This window comes from Desmodus rotundus, chromosome 4, assembly GCF_022682495.2.
Source record: "Desmodus rotundus isolate HL8 chromosome 4, HLdesRot8A.1, whole genome shotgun sequence".
NCBI classification, from domain to species: domain Eukaryota; kingdom Metazoa; phylum Chordata; class Mammalia; order Chiroptera; family Phyllostomidae; genus Desmodus; species Desmodus rotundus.
In genome coordinates, this window is record NC_071390.1 from 36,918,264 (window position 1) to 36,930,362 (window position 12,099).

At 41.8% G+C, this 12,099-nt stretch overlaps 1 protein-coding gene across 1 annotated transcript in view; it reads right to left on the minus strand.

The window, feature by feature from the left end:
- The window catches only part of CCDC6 (coiled-coil domain containing 6), a 106,738-nt gene extending 105,345 nt beyond the window's left edge, over positions 1-1,393 (minus strand). The window contains exon 1 of the mRNA XM_024561390.4: positions 303-1,393. Coding sequence (XP_024417158.2) covers positions 303-620 — 318 coding nt within the window. The 5' untranslated portion in view covers positions 621-1,393. The remainder of the gene's footprint in view (positions 1-302) is intronic.
- Positions 1,394-12,099: the final 10,706 nt, after the last annotated feature.

A 12,099-nucleotide genomic window follows, 5' to 3' on the forward strand; every position in this document is an offset into this window, starting at 1 on the left:
CCTCTAGCTCTGCCCGGGAGGGGCCTTCTCTCCAGAGGTGAAAAAAGAGCGTGGGTAGGTTGTCCCAGCAGTCTTCTCCCACATTCCGCAAGGGGCCTGGACCCCCAGGGAAGACAGACTCGGGTGGCCCCGAAGGGACACCTCCCTCTCCCCGACCCTGTGGAGGCCGTCAGGTTGCGAGAGAGTGAGCTCGCTGCGGGACCCGGGAACCTCGGGGAGACTGGGGGCTGCCTGGGTCTGGGTATGGCCTCTCCCGGGGGCAAGCAGAGGTCGGCGCTGCGGCGCATCCCGGGGACACTCACGATGGTCACGCTGGCTTTGCGCAGGTCGCGGTTTTCCTCCTGCAGCGCCTTGCACTTGAGTTTGTAGGTTTCCAGCTCTATCTTCAGCACCTTGTTCTCCTGCTGCAGCGAGGCCAGGCGGTTGGTGAGCTCCTCCAGACGGAACGGGGAGATGACAATGCCCCCAGATTTCCCACCGCCGCTACCTCCGCCACCGCCTCCACCGCTGCTCCCACCGCCACCGCCCGAGGTCGGGGAGCAGGACGACTGCATGGCGGCCGAGCTGCTGCTGTTGCCCCCCGCCCCGTCCGTGTCGCTCTCACTGGCGCTGTCCGCCATGGCTGCAGCGGGCTGGGGTAAGGAGGAGCAGGGAGACAGAGACGACGACTGCGGCGGCGGTGGTGGCAGCGGCGAAGGCTGGGCTGCGAATGAGTGGGCGCGGGGCGAGCACAGGGGAGCGCCGAGCTGGGCGCCTGGCACCAGGGCGCAGACTCGGAGCGCGGCGCGAGAAAGAGAGGGAGCTTCCCGCTGCCAAGGGACCTCCTCTGCCAGAGAACAGAGACCCCGCCCGGGCTCGGGCAGTATTGCACTGAGGCTCGCTCCAGCCGGCCTGGCGCGCTTGGTAGGCCACCGAGCTAAGCTATCCGAAAGCTCCGGGACCGTCCGGCCGCCACCGCGGGCCCGCCTACTGGCGTCCGCCAGCGGGCCAGGGACGCGCAGCCGCTGCGAGAAATCCAGGCTAACCTCTGCTCCGGCTGCCCGCTGGCCGCACGTGTTCTGAGGGAGGGCCTCCGAGTCCCCTAATTTAAATCCAAGGCCGCCCAGCCTCTTCCGGGCTCGCGCCCGCCCCTGGGAAAAGGAAAACCAATGCCCCACTAGCCTTGCAGGTGCTGGGGACACGTGGAGAGGTCAGCCGGGTTCCGGCAGCCCGCCCTGGACGAGTCTTGGCCCCATCTTCCGCCGCCTGTGTGTGCTGTGTCTCCCTCTGTCTGTTTCAAACCTCCACGCAGCCCTTTCAGTGTTCTGTTAGTGAGCCCGACAGGGAGGCGTTGAAGAGCCGGTAGAGAACAGTAAGTTCCGCTGCGAGGAGCGGAGCGGGGTGGGGTGAAACACCACCGGCCACAGGTTAACCTCCTTAGCAAAGATTTGCTGAAGAACGCGCCACCTTCTTTACTCCCCTTAATAACTTAATAAACCCCACTCGGCTCAATTGTTACACAAGGTGCGACTTTTTTTTCTTTTTCTATTTACATCTTGCAAACAGTACCAGGACATATCATGTAATTGGATTAAGACACTAGCATGTAATCCAAAAAAAAAAAAAAAAGGATAACACTTTTCGTGGATTGAAAATCCTCTCTTTAAGTGCCAGTTTTCCAAAGTAACTGCAGACATAGAATTATGCTCTACAAACAGTGGTGATTAAGTAGGACTCAACATAACCATCACCTTTCCTTACTATAGTCCTGCCCACTTCTAGAAAACTTTAATAAATCAAAAATTAAACCAATTACTCTAATGTGGTCTAACTCAGGGTTCTAGTTTTGAAGCATAAGAAATTTAAAATGAAAACTTTTATCCTCTCTCTCCCCCCCAAAAGAAGGACTTTTAGGAAATTGGCAGGTTGAAAGATTCGAAACATACTGTTGACACAGAACAGCTTTCACTTATGTATAAAAATTGGAAAATGAAACTGACCAGACTAGTTTTATTATCCAAGTTTAGTCAAGGGAAGAACAAACATATGGAAACAAGAAATACAAAAAAAAAAGTAAATTTTTTTTTCTATTTCTTTGAACTTTTGGAAAAGTTTATAACGCATTAAGAAGTATAAAAATAGTGGGGGAAAGAATGATTTTTATTTCCACTCCTTCATTTTCTTTAAACCTAAATTTGATCTAATAATTAAACTGTTATTCAATGGCTATCGGAAACTGCTACCTCGGGAAAAACTAAAACTCCAAGCGTTCCAAATGACATCATCTTTTACCAAGATGGCTGCTTCTAGCAGACCGCTCAGAACTGCCAACCGCAATTAACCCCCAAATTTCTCCTGTTTTTTATTGTAGTGCCAGAAAACCTCTGAACTCGGTCGCGTCGGGTGGGGGGGGGGGGGGCGTGGCCTTACTCTTCAGAATCGTCGAGCCAATGTAGTCGTTCTGTTAGAAGTGATCCAGTTTAATGTTCACTGAAACTTACTTCTCTCCCCAGCGTTTCCCTTGGGGGGTCTGGTACATGAGACAAGCAGCTCATTAAATTGGAAACGGCTTCTGGAAAACTCACTTGCTGGGTGAAATGGAAGAGAAGAGCTAGCGGGGAGTAGCACCACAGGGGGAAACTCAGATTTAACAGCATTCTTTCCACTTTATTCAGCACCGTGATAGAATCTTAAGGGCCGGTCTGGCTTCCATACTTCACAAGTTTCTATTGTGCCCTAACCCACAGTATGTTAAAACTTCCACTCTTAGAATTTATTGCAACAGAAACATTCCTTCCAAGCAAGGGGGGCGGGGGGGGGGGGGGGGAGGTGGCTCCGTCTTAGCTTTATCACAAAGTGCCTCGGAAAGGCGGACCACTGCTTCGAGTCAGCCGAGGGGTGGGGCTTAAAGTGCCTGGCTTTCTTAAAGGGCCCACGTTATAGTAAATTTAAGAATCTATTGGTCTTGAAGAGCATTTGGAGAAAAAGTACATTTTGACATGATGCTTTTAGGCAGTAATCCTGTTTAGTAGACTTTAGGGGGAAAGCTATCTTCTGAAACTTCCCTGCTGATACAGATGGGAATAAACTGGAGAATTTTTTTTTCACTGTGGTTTTTATTGTTATTGCAAAGCAGAAGTGTGTCTAATTTTCTACTTCTTGTAAAAGTGATTCTTCTTATAAACAGACCATTTATCACAACACTGGTTCAGTAATAGCATTACAATGGAAATACTAGTTACAAAACCAATAATACTATTATAAAACTCCTTCTTAGCTTTCTGGGGGAAATCAGAAGAATAAATGGTACTTTGTGCTGTGTGGAGGAAGAAGAGATGAATTTAGACAATCACTTCCATTTGAGACATAATGGTATTTACCTTTGCCCTAGATTCAAGTTGGAAAAATGTAACAACAAAGGAAAAGAGTACCTTAGAGTCTAATTGCAAGGCACAACACCCAAATCTTTCACTGTCTAATGCCATTTGTGCAGCTGATTTACTCTATAGCCTTGGAAATTTCGATACTAAAATTGGAATAATGGCATAAATCATAGGGAAATTTGGTTTTTTAATTTTTAATGGCTATAAATAAATGTCTGTACATAGCTTTTTACATCAATGTCAGAATGAGTAATTGTATTCAAACTGTGAATGGATTTGGCGGTTGCAGGACCCATCATTACAGTTTTGAAAAGAATTTGGATAGAATCATCGAAGAGTGTGCCACTGTGGTGCTATCATTTCTTGAAAGACAGGGTTTATTTAAATATATTTTTGATTTAGAGGTTGGTTCCAGTCCCTGGGTCCAGTATAGGGTTTCTCAACCTTGGCATTATTGACACTTGAAGCTGGAAAAGTCTTTGTTGGGGTAGGTCTGAGGAGTCCTTTCCTGTCCTGTAGGATGTTTAGCAGCATCCCTAGTCTCTATCTACTAAATGCCAACAGCACGCCAACCAAATAGTTCTCCAGATGTTACCAACATCCCCACGGGGACAAATTTCCCCCAGTTGAGGACTACTGATCTAGTCAAACAGACATCTTTGGAGGGCAAAAGCAGGGTCATGTTGGAGTGGCTCTTCTGACAACACATAGCTTACGTCCCCCTGAACCATCAAGAGAATTCTCTCTCTCATTTCATATTCCCGCTTTCAACTATCCAGGAGATCCTGAACCCAAGTCACCATACCCACACTTCTTACCATTGCTTGTCTTCAACTACCCCATTTCTTTGCCATGTATTTTCAGTATTTCATACCTATTCATGTCAAACTAGCTTTGCAGCTGCCGCATCCCATCCAAAGAATCCACCGTGCAATATTAATTATATATCTCATCTCTATCTTCATGTTTGTGTTTGCTCATCATTAGTTCACGAAATCAAAAGCATTTACAAATGCAGCCTGAAGAAACAAGTCAAAGGCTGAATAAAGTAAGTCAACTAAAGTAAGTCAGCTTACTTGACTGTCAAGTAAGAATGTCAACAAAAACTGAAATATAGGACTTGTATGTCTGGAAATTTAGCAGCCTACAAAATCTAAAACTTGTCTCAACACAGATCATATAGAATTGCTGAACAGGAAATGCTTTTTAAATTCTACTAAATACACAGCAGAACTTGAAGGAAAGTAAAGGGAAATCCTAGGCTCCAAAAGCAAAGAAGAAAACTGGAAACAACCCAAATGTTCACCTACTACATAAAGCCTGTTACATTCATGCAATGGAATAATATATAGCACTGAAAATGAACAAACCGCAACTACATGAAGCACCATGAGTAAGCTTCAAAACAATGATAAGCAAAGGAAGCCAGAGACAAAAGAGTATGTGCTGTATGATTGCACTTATATAGAGTTCAAAAATAGGTGAAGTTAATCTATAGTGTTAGAAGTCAGAAAAATGATTCTCCTTGAAAGGAGATAGTGTTTGGAAAGGATCCCAGGAGGTTTCTAGTAATGTCCATTGTGTGAGTACTTGTTACAAAGGTATGTTCAGTTCTGAAAAGGTACAGTGTGATCTATTTATGATCTGTGTACTTTTCTATATGTATATATACTTTAATAAAATGTATGATTTTAAAAAGGGGGAGGGTCTGGGCATTATAATCCAGAGTAATAACCTGTCAGCTGAAACTAGGGCAGCAGCATTGTGGGTCTTGTTAATCATGACATTTGAGTTCTGTGCCCCTGAGGGATGGGACTTGAGGCTTTGGGTTTGTGCGAGGAAAGATGTAACTAAGACACCTACAAAACGCCAGACCATCCAAGAGCTACACATAGACCGCAAGGCTGGACTGATGGGAAAAGTCTTCCAACCAACAAATAGGAAAACAACAAGGAAACTTGTTTAACTTAAACTGGATTCGGAGCTTTAAAAAAGGTCTTTTTATAAAATTTATTATCTAGATTTAAGCTCCACAGAGTCAGGAGTTTCACATACATAATTTATATTACCTACATAGTCCAGAAATCCCCAAGATGACATAACATCTAAAAGTTGGGCTGGCATGGGAATTCTTTGGGTGATACAACTGTTCTATATCTTCACTGTGGTGGTGGTTACACAAATGTAAACATTTGCCAAATTTCATCAAACATACTTAAAAAGGGTATCTGTACTCTATGTAAAACCCAACTAAAAAAAATTAAATGCTATAAAAGAGTTGGTGTTGGGATGATACTAACCATAGCTCACCTGACAGAAGCAAGTAAAAAAATTCACCTGAAGCAGTCTCAACATGTAAATGGGATTGCAATAAAAATATATAAAACACAGAGAAATAATCCATCATGAACAAAAGTTAGCAAACAATAAACAGGATGTTATCCCTTGAACATCCGTTAAGGCAAATGTTGACCATCATTGAATTTAATAAGATTAAGTATGTTTAAAATAACTGGAGCCATAAAAAAAGGACTAAAAAGCATAACAACACAAAAGAAAAGTCAGAATTGAAGACAACAGTCAAATTTACAAAAGAACCAAATAGAACTTCCAGAACTTAGAGGAGGTTAAAACCCATTAACCCAGGGATGTCAAACTCATTTTCACCGAAGGCCACATCAGCCTCGTGGTTGCCCTCAAAGGGCGGAAAGTAATTTTAGGACTGTATAAATGTAACTACTCCTTAACTAGGGGCAAGGAGCTCTACATTTGGTCCTTTGAAGGCAACTGCAAGGGTGATGTGGCCTCCCTGTGAAAATGAGTTTGACCCCCCTGCATTAACCAAAGACCAGGACTATACCTGCAGTCAAAAAGCTGGCTTTATCTAGCTTGCTGCTGCAAAGAAAAGTGTACATCAGTGCAACAATGAGAGGGATTTATTATAGGATTTGTGCTTGAACTGGGTAATTCTAAGCAAGGTTTAAGAAAGCAGAGGTCAGTTCTGGATCAGATGTTAAGAAGTACAAAAAATTTGATGACTGAGTATCTTGATAATTTTTATGTAAGAGGCAGGAATATTAAAGTGGGGCTAGAGTTATCATTGGCAAAGAAGCAGGAGTTACTCATATCGGTGAAGAGTTCTTTTAGTTATTTTGGGGGCTGCAGAGGGTTTTTTTTTCTGTCTTTTTCCAAACATCAAAAGGAGAGGCTTTATTTGATCACTGTTTTTATTTTGTGAACATTGTTTTCTTTCCATTAGAAACACCTGAACTGTCACCTGAGCAGTTTTTCATTTTATTAAGTGATTAAATATTAAAACCCTCAAGGAGTAAACCAATGAACAGACTGGACACAGCTGAAGAGAAGATTAGAAAGAAGGAGATAGATCTAGGAAAATTAGAATGCAGCACAGAGACAGATACAAGAGCATATTAGAGACTGAGAGGATAGAATAACAATGTCCAACATGCATCTAATAGGTATTCAGGGATTAGAGAACAACAAGGAAGAATGAGAGGCAATATTTAAAGTGATAATGGCTCAGAACTTTCCATAATTGATAGAAAATATGAATGGTCATATTTGGGAGTTAAAATGAGAAAGGAATAGGGTAAATAAAAGAGCTGTATCAAGAGACATTCAAGGCAGTCATGGCTCCTCTTCACCCAACCACATCAAAATTACAACTAAAATATAGAACAACCATTACTCAAAATTGTCAGAAATTGAGTTGAATGAAGTCTGACAACTACGGAATTAAAGAAACCACATCCATCCAGACTGGTAGGAGGGGTGCTGATGCAGAATGGGCTGGTCCCTCACCCACGTGTGAAGGATAAAAATTTGGGAGGGATTCCTCAGGAGGGAGGAGTCCCAGCCCCACATAAGGCCTCCCAGCCCAGGGTTCCAGTGCAAGGAAGATAAGTCTCCACAACTTCTGCCTACAAAAACCAGTGGGGGTTAAGTCAGTGGAAGAAACTTCTCGAGTCCCAAGCAATTCCTCTTAAAGAACCCACACATGGACTCACCTACTCAGACTGACTCCCACTGAGCTCCAGCAGCAGGATAGCAGCTTGAAAGGTACCAGTGGTATACAGGGAGAAACTGAAGTGTCTGGCATCAAGGCAAGCAGCGGCCATTGTCCCTTTTCCAAACCCTCTCCCCACATATCTCAGATTCCCTCAACCTGGTTAACACTGTTTAACCTGCCTTGGAGATCCCCAGAGACTCTGTCCCACCCAACTTACAGGTCCATCCAAGCTGCTTTTCCATATGAATGGCTGATCTTGGCTCATGCTTCACAACTTCCTAAATCTTCTCAAACAAACAACAGCTGGCCTCAGGGAACCCCAGGCCTGGTACTAGCAGCAGCCAGCTTAGATTCACAGCTTGTCTTTGCCTGGGAATCTCCAAGCCAAGTACAAGTGGCAACCATCTCAGATTGCTTTATACATCAGGAAGGGTGGCACAGGCAAAACACAGGTAGGGACTGACCTTGGCCTGCACCACCTGGGAAACCCCAGGGCCAAAGTACCCAGTGGACAGCTACAGACCACATCAGAGCACCACCACCCTGCCCCTGCAAGCTGTTCCTCCACAGAAGGCAGATGGTGGTAAGTGGTCACAGCCAATCCTTGTAGCTGACTAGCCTGGGTAAATCCCTACCATTGACCTGCCAACAGTAATCAAGGCTCAACTACAATAGGAGGGTGTACTCAGCCCACACAAAGGGTGCACCTTGAGTACCCAGCTTGGGTGACAGGGGAGACTGTGCCACTGGACCCTACAGGACACCTACTACATTAGGCCACACTCCTAAGACATGGAGTCAAGGCAACTCTACCTAATACATTGAAACACACAGGTAGGCTGCCAAAACAAGGAGACAAAGAAACATGGCCCAAATGAAAGAACACATCAAAACTCCAGATAAAGAGCTAAATGGAATGGAGATAAGCAATCTATCAGATTCAGAGTTCAAAACACTGGTTATAAGGAGGCTCGAGGAACTTAGTGAGGACCTCAGCAGCATAAAAAAAAATCTCGTCAAAAATGAAAGATATATGAATTGAAGTAAAAAACAATTTACAGGGAAACAACAGTCGAGTGGATAAAGCTGAGAATCAAATTAATGATTTGGAACATAAGAAAGTAAAAACAACCAATGAGAACAAGAAGAAGAAAGAACATAAAAAAATAAAGATAGTATAAGCAGCCTCTGGGACATCTTCAAGAAGTCCAACATCACATCATAGGAGTACCAGAAGGAGAAGAGAAAGGGCAAGAAATTGGAAATCTATTTGAAAAAATAATAAAAGAAAACTTCGATAATTTAGTGAAGGAAATAGACATGCAAGTCCAGGAAGCACAGAGAGTGCCAAACAAGATGGCTGCAAAGAGGCCCACTCCAAGACACAGCATAATTAAAATGCCTAAGTTTAAAATAAAGAGAGAATCTTAAAAGCAGCAAGAGAAAAGAAGTTAGTTACCTAAAGGGGAGTTCCCATAAGGCTGTCGGCTGATTTCTCAAAAGAAACTTTGCAGGCTAGAAGGGAATGGCAGGAAATATTCAAAGTCATGAAAAGCAGGGACCTATAGCCATGATTGCTCTACCCAGCAAAGCTATCATCTAGAATCAAAGAACAGATAAATAGCCTCCCAGAGAAGAAAAAACTGAAGGAGTTCATCATCACCAACCATTATTATATGAAATGTTAAAGGGACTTATTTAAGAAAAAGATCCAAACAATGATCAATAAAATGGCAATAAATATAAATCTATCAACAATTGATTCTAAAAAAACAAACAATAATAACAAAGAGAGAATCATGGATATGGAAAGCCTTCTGATGGTTGCCAGATGGGTGGGAGTGTGGGGGAATGGGCGATGAAGTGAGGGGATTAAGAAGTACAAATAGGTAGTCACGGAATAGCCATGGGGTTGTAAAGTACAGTATAGGAAATGGAGTAGCCAAAGAACTTATAGGCCCGACGTATGGACATGAACAATGGTGGGGGGATTGCCTGGGGAGTGGAGCATGCCAGGAGGAGGGGGTCCCCAAGGGGGAAAACCAGCACGACTGCAATAGCATAATCAATAAATTATAATTTAAACAAAAGAAATTCAAAAATATACTGGTAGAAATTCTGAAGGATAAGTCCAAATAATAAATAAATAAAATCTTATATAAAACCAGAGAGAAAAGAGAAAACAGAGATTACCTATAAAGAACAATTAACTATAGAGTTCAACAGATTTCTTAATAGAAAAGACAACCAGAAAAAATCCGAATAAATAGCAACCAGACACATACAAGGTTATAGAAATTTGTGCAAATATATCAGGAAGCATAGTACGTGCAATTGAACCTACCTATAAAAACACAGAAATAATCAGACTGGAAAAAGGAAAAAAATCCATCTATATTTTTTACAAGACTATAAGACATTAGCACTAAGGACTTAAAAAATGTAAAAGCAAAAGAATGAAAAAAGATATACATACACAAATACCTACCAAGAGAAAACAGAAAATTGAATAAGCCATATTAAAATGAGCCCCTGATGGAAATCAAAAGCTCTGTAGAGTTTTTTAAGTAGACACCTAATAATTGAGGGAAATAATACCAGGAAAATATAACAACTAAAAATTTTATGTGACTCATAATATAGCCTCAATCTATGTATTAAAAGTTAACAGAATTATAAGCATAAGTTGACTAATCCACAATCATTACAGGTGATCATAGCACATCTCATTATTGAAAGATTACACAAATGAAAACTTAAAAAGAATGTGGAAGATTTGAACACAATTAACAAAATCAATTGTGTGCGTGTATCTGCACCCAACAATCACAGAACAAATATTCTATTCAGCACACAATATACCAAAACTATGAGTTAGGCCACAAAGCAGGTCTCAGTACATAACTTCTGTATTAGATGCTTACTCTGTGCCAGGAGCTGCTTACATGCTTGAGTGCCGTACGTGTATTAACTTGCTTAGTCCTCTGAAAACCCCACTAGAATAGGTACTATTATTATCCCCATTTTAAAGATGAGCAAACTGGGCTAAAAGAAATTAAGAAATTCACCTGAGCTCATCAACTGATAAATTGGAAGAATGTGGTTCAAGTTAATGCAATCTGCAGACATGTGCTTTTCTTTTTTTCACAGAGGAAATTCAAAAAGATACACAGAAGCACACATTCTCAACACCCTGAATTAAGAAGTTTTGCCATTTGGTCACATTGTTTTAGTATTTTCCTTTTCTAAAAGACACAGAACATTTACAGTTAAGCCCCTTTCAAATCAGTTTTATTTCCACCTTCTCCATAATAGATATGTATCCTTCCAGTGTATATTTTTATACTTTTATAATGACCAAATCTTGCATTATTAAAAATGTTTAGCCCTGGCTGGTGTGGCTCAGTGGATTGAGTACCAGCCTGCAAACCAAAGGGTCACTGGTTTGATTCCCAGTCAGGGCACATGCCTGAGTTGCAGGCCAGGTCCCAAGTGGGGGGCGCACGAGAGGCAACCACACATTGATGTTTCTCTCCCTCTATCCCTCCCCCTCTCTCTAAAAATAAATAAATAAAATATTTAAAAAAATGTTTAATGATGATTTTGGTGAACATGTATATACATGTGTACACATATACATGGGCCTTAATTTTAACAGTTATATGAAGATAAAGGGCATTTTTTGTAGGAAAAATAGCTTATGGTATAGACCAAAAAACAGTGAGAAATTCAGTAAGGCCAGAGCATAAACTAGAAGTATAATATTGGCTTTATATTAAAGCCAATAACTAGAAGTATAAATGGAGACCAGATTTGAAGCTATTATTTTATGCCACAAGAAAGAATTTGGATTTTATTTTTTGGGAAATAAATCAGAACAGCTGTTTTTTTTCTTTCTAAGGAGGAGAGTGATATATTCAGATACACTAAAGTAAAATAGAGACATCATAGTGTTTCACCCAAAAATATTGTCGATGTAACCACAATGCAATTATTATTTCTAATAAAAATAACAGTAATTGCCTTAGTATTATAAATACCCTATTGATATCAAAATTTTCCTGTTTCTCTCCAACATGTTTTTTATTCCTGGCTAATTGAAACCAAGGTCTAATCAAAGACCCTACGTTGCACTGCTTTTGGTTCTTTGTCTCTTCAGTCTCTCTTATTTTAGTAAAGCCATCCCATCACTTTTTTCAGGTCATTAACATACTGAAGACACTTGTATAGTATTGCACTTATAGATTTGCCCAGTTTTTTTTCTTTAGATGTTGTCTCAACTTTTTCCTCTGCCCTTTATGTTTGTGTAAACCAGAGTATTGGTCTAAAGCTCATTTAGATTCAGGTTAAAACTCGTAGCAAGAATGAGTCATAGGTGATTCTGTGTGCTTTACATTGCAATGCATCAGGAAGCGCACAAGGTCTGGTTGTTGACTAAAAGTGGATGCACAAATTAATCACTGAGTTAAAGTGAGGACATACAGGTTTCATTATTGCAACGCTATGGTTTACCTTTTTCTCCCACCACATAATTGGTGGGATGATATCTCAGCAATAGATGCAACTGTGTTCTGGCACTTGACCAGAACACAGCCAGTTGACCTGGCTGGTGCGTCTTAGTGGATTGAGTGCCATCCTGCAAACCAAAGGGTCACTGCTTCGATTCCCAGGTAGGGCAAATGCCTGGGTTGCAGGTCAGGTCCCCAG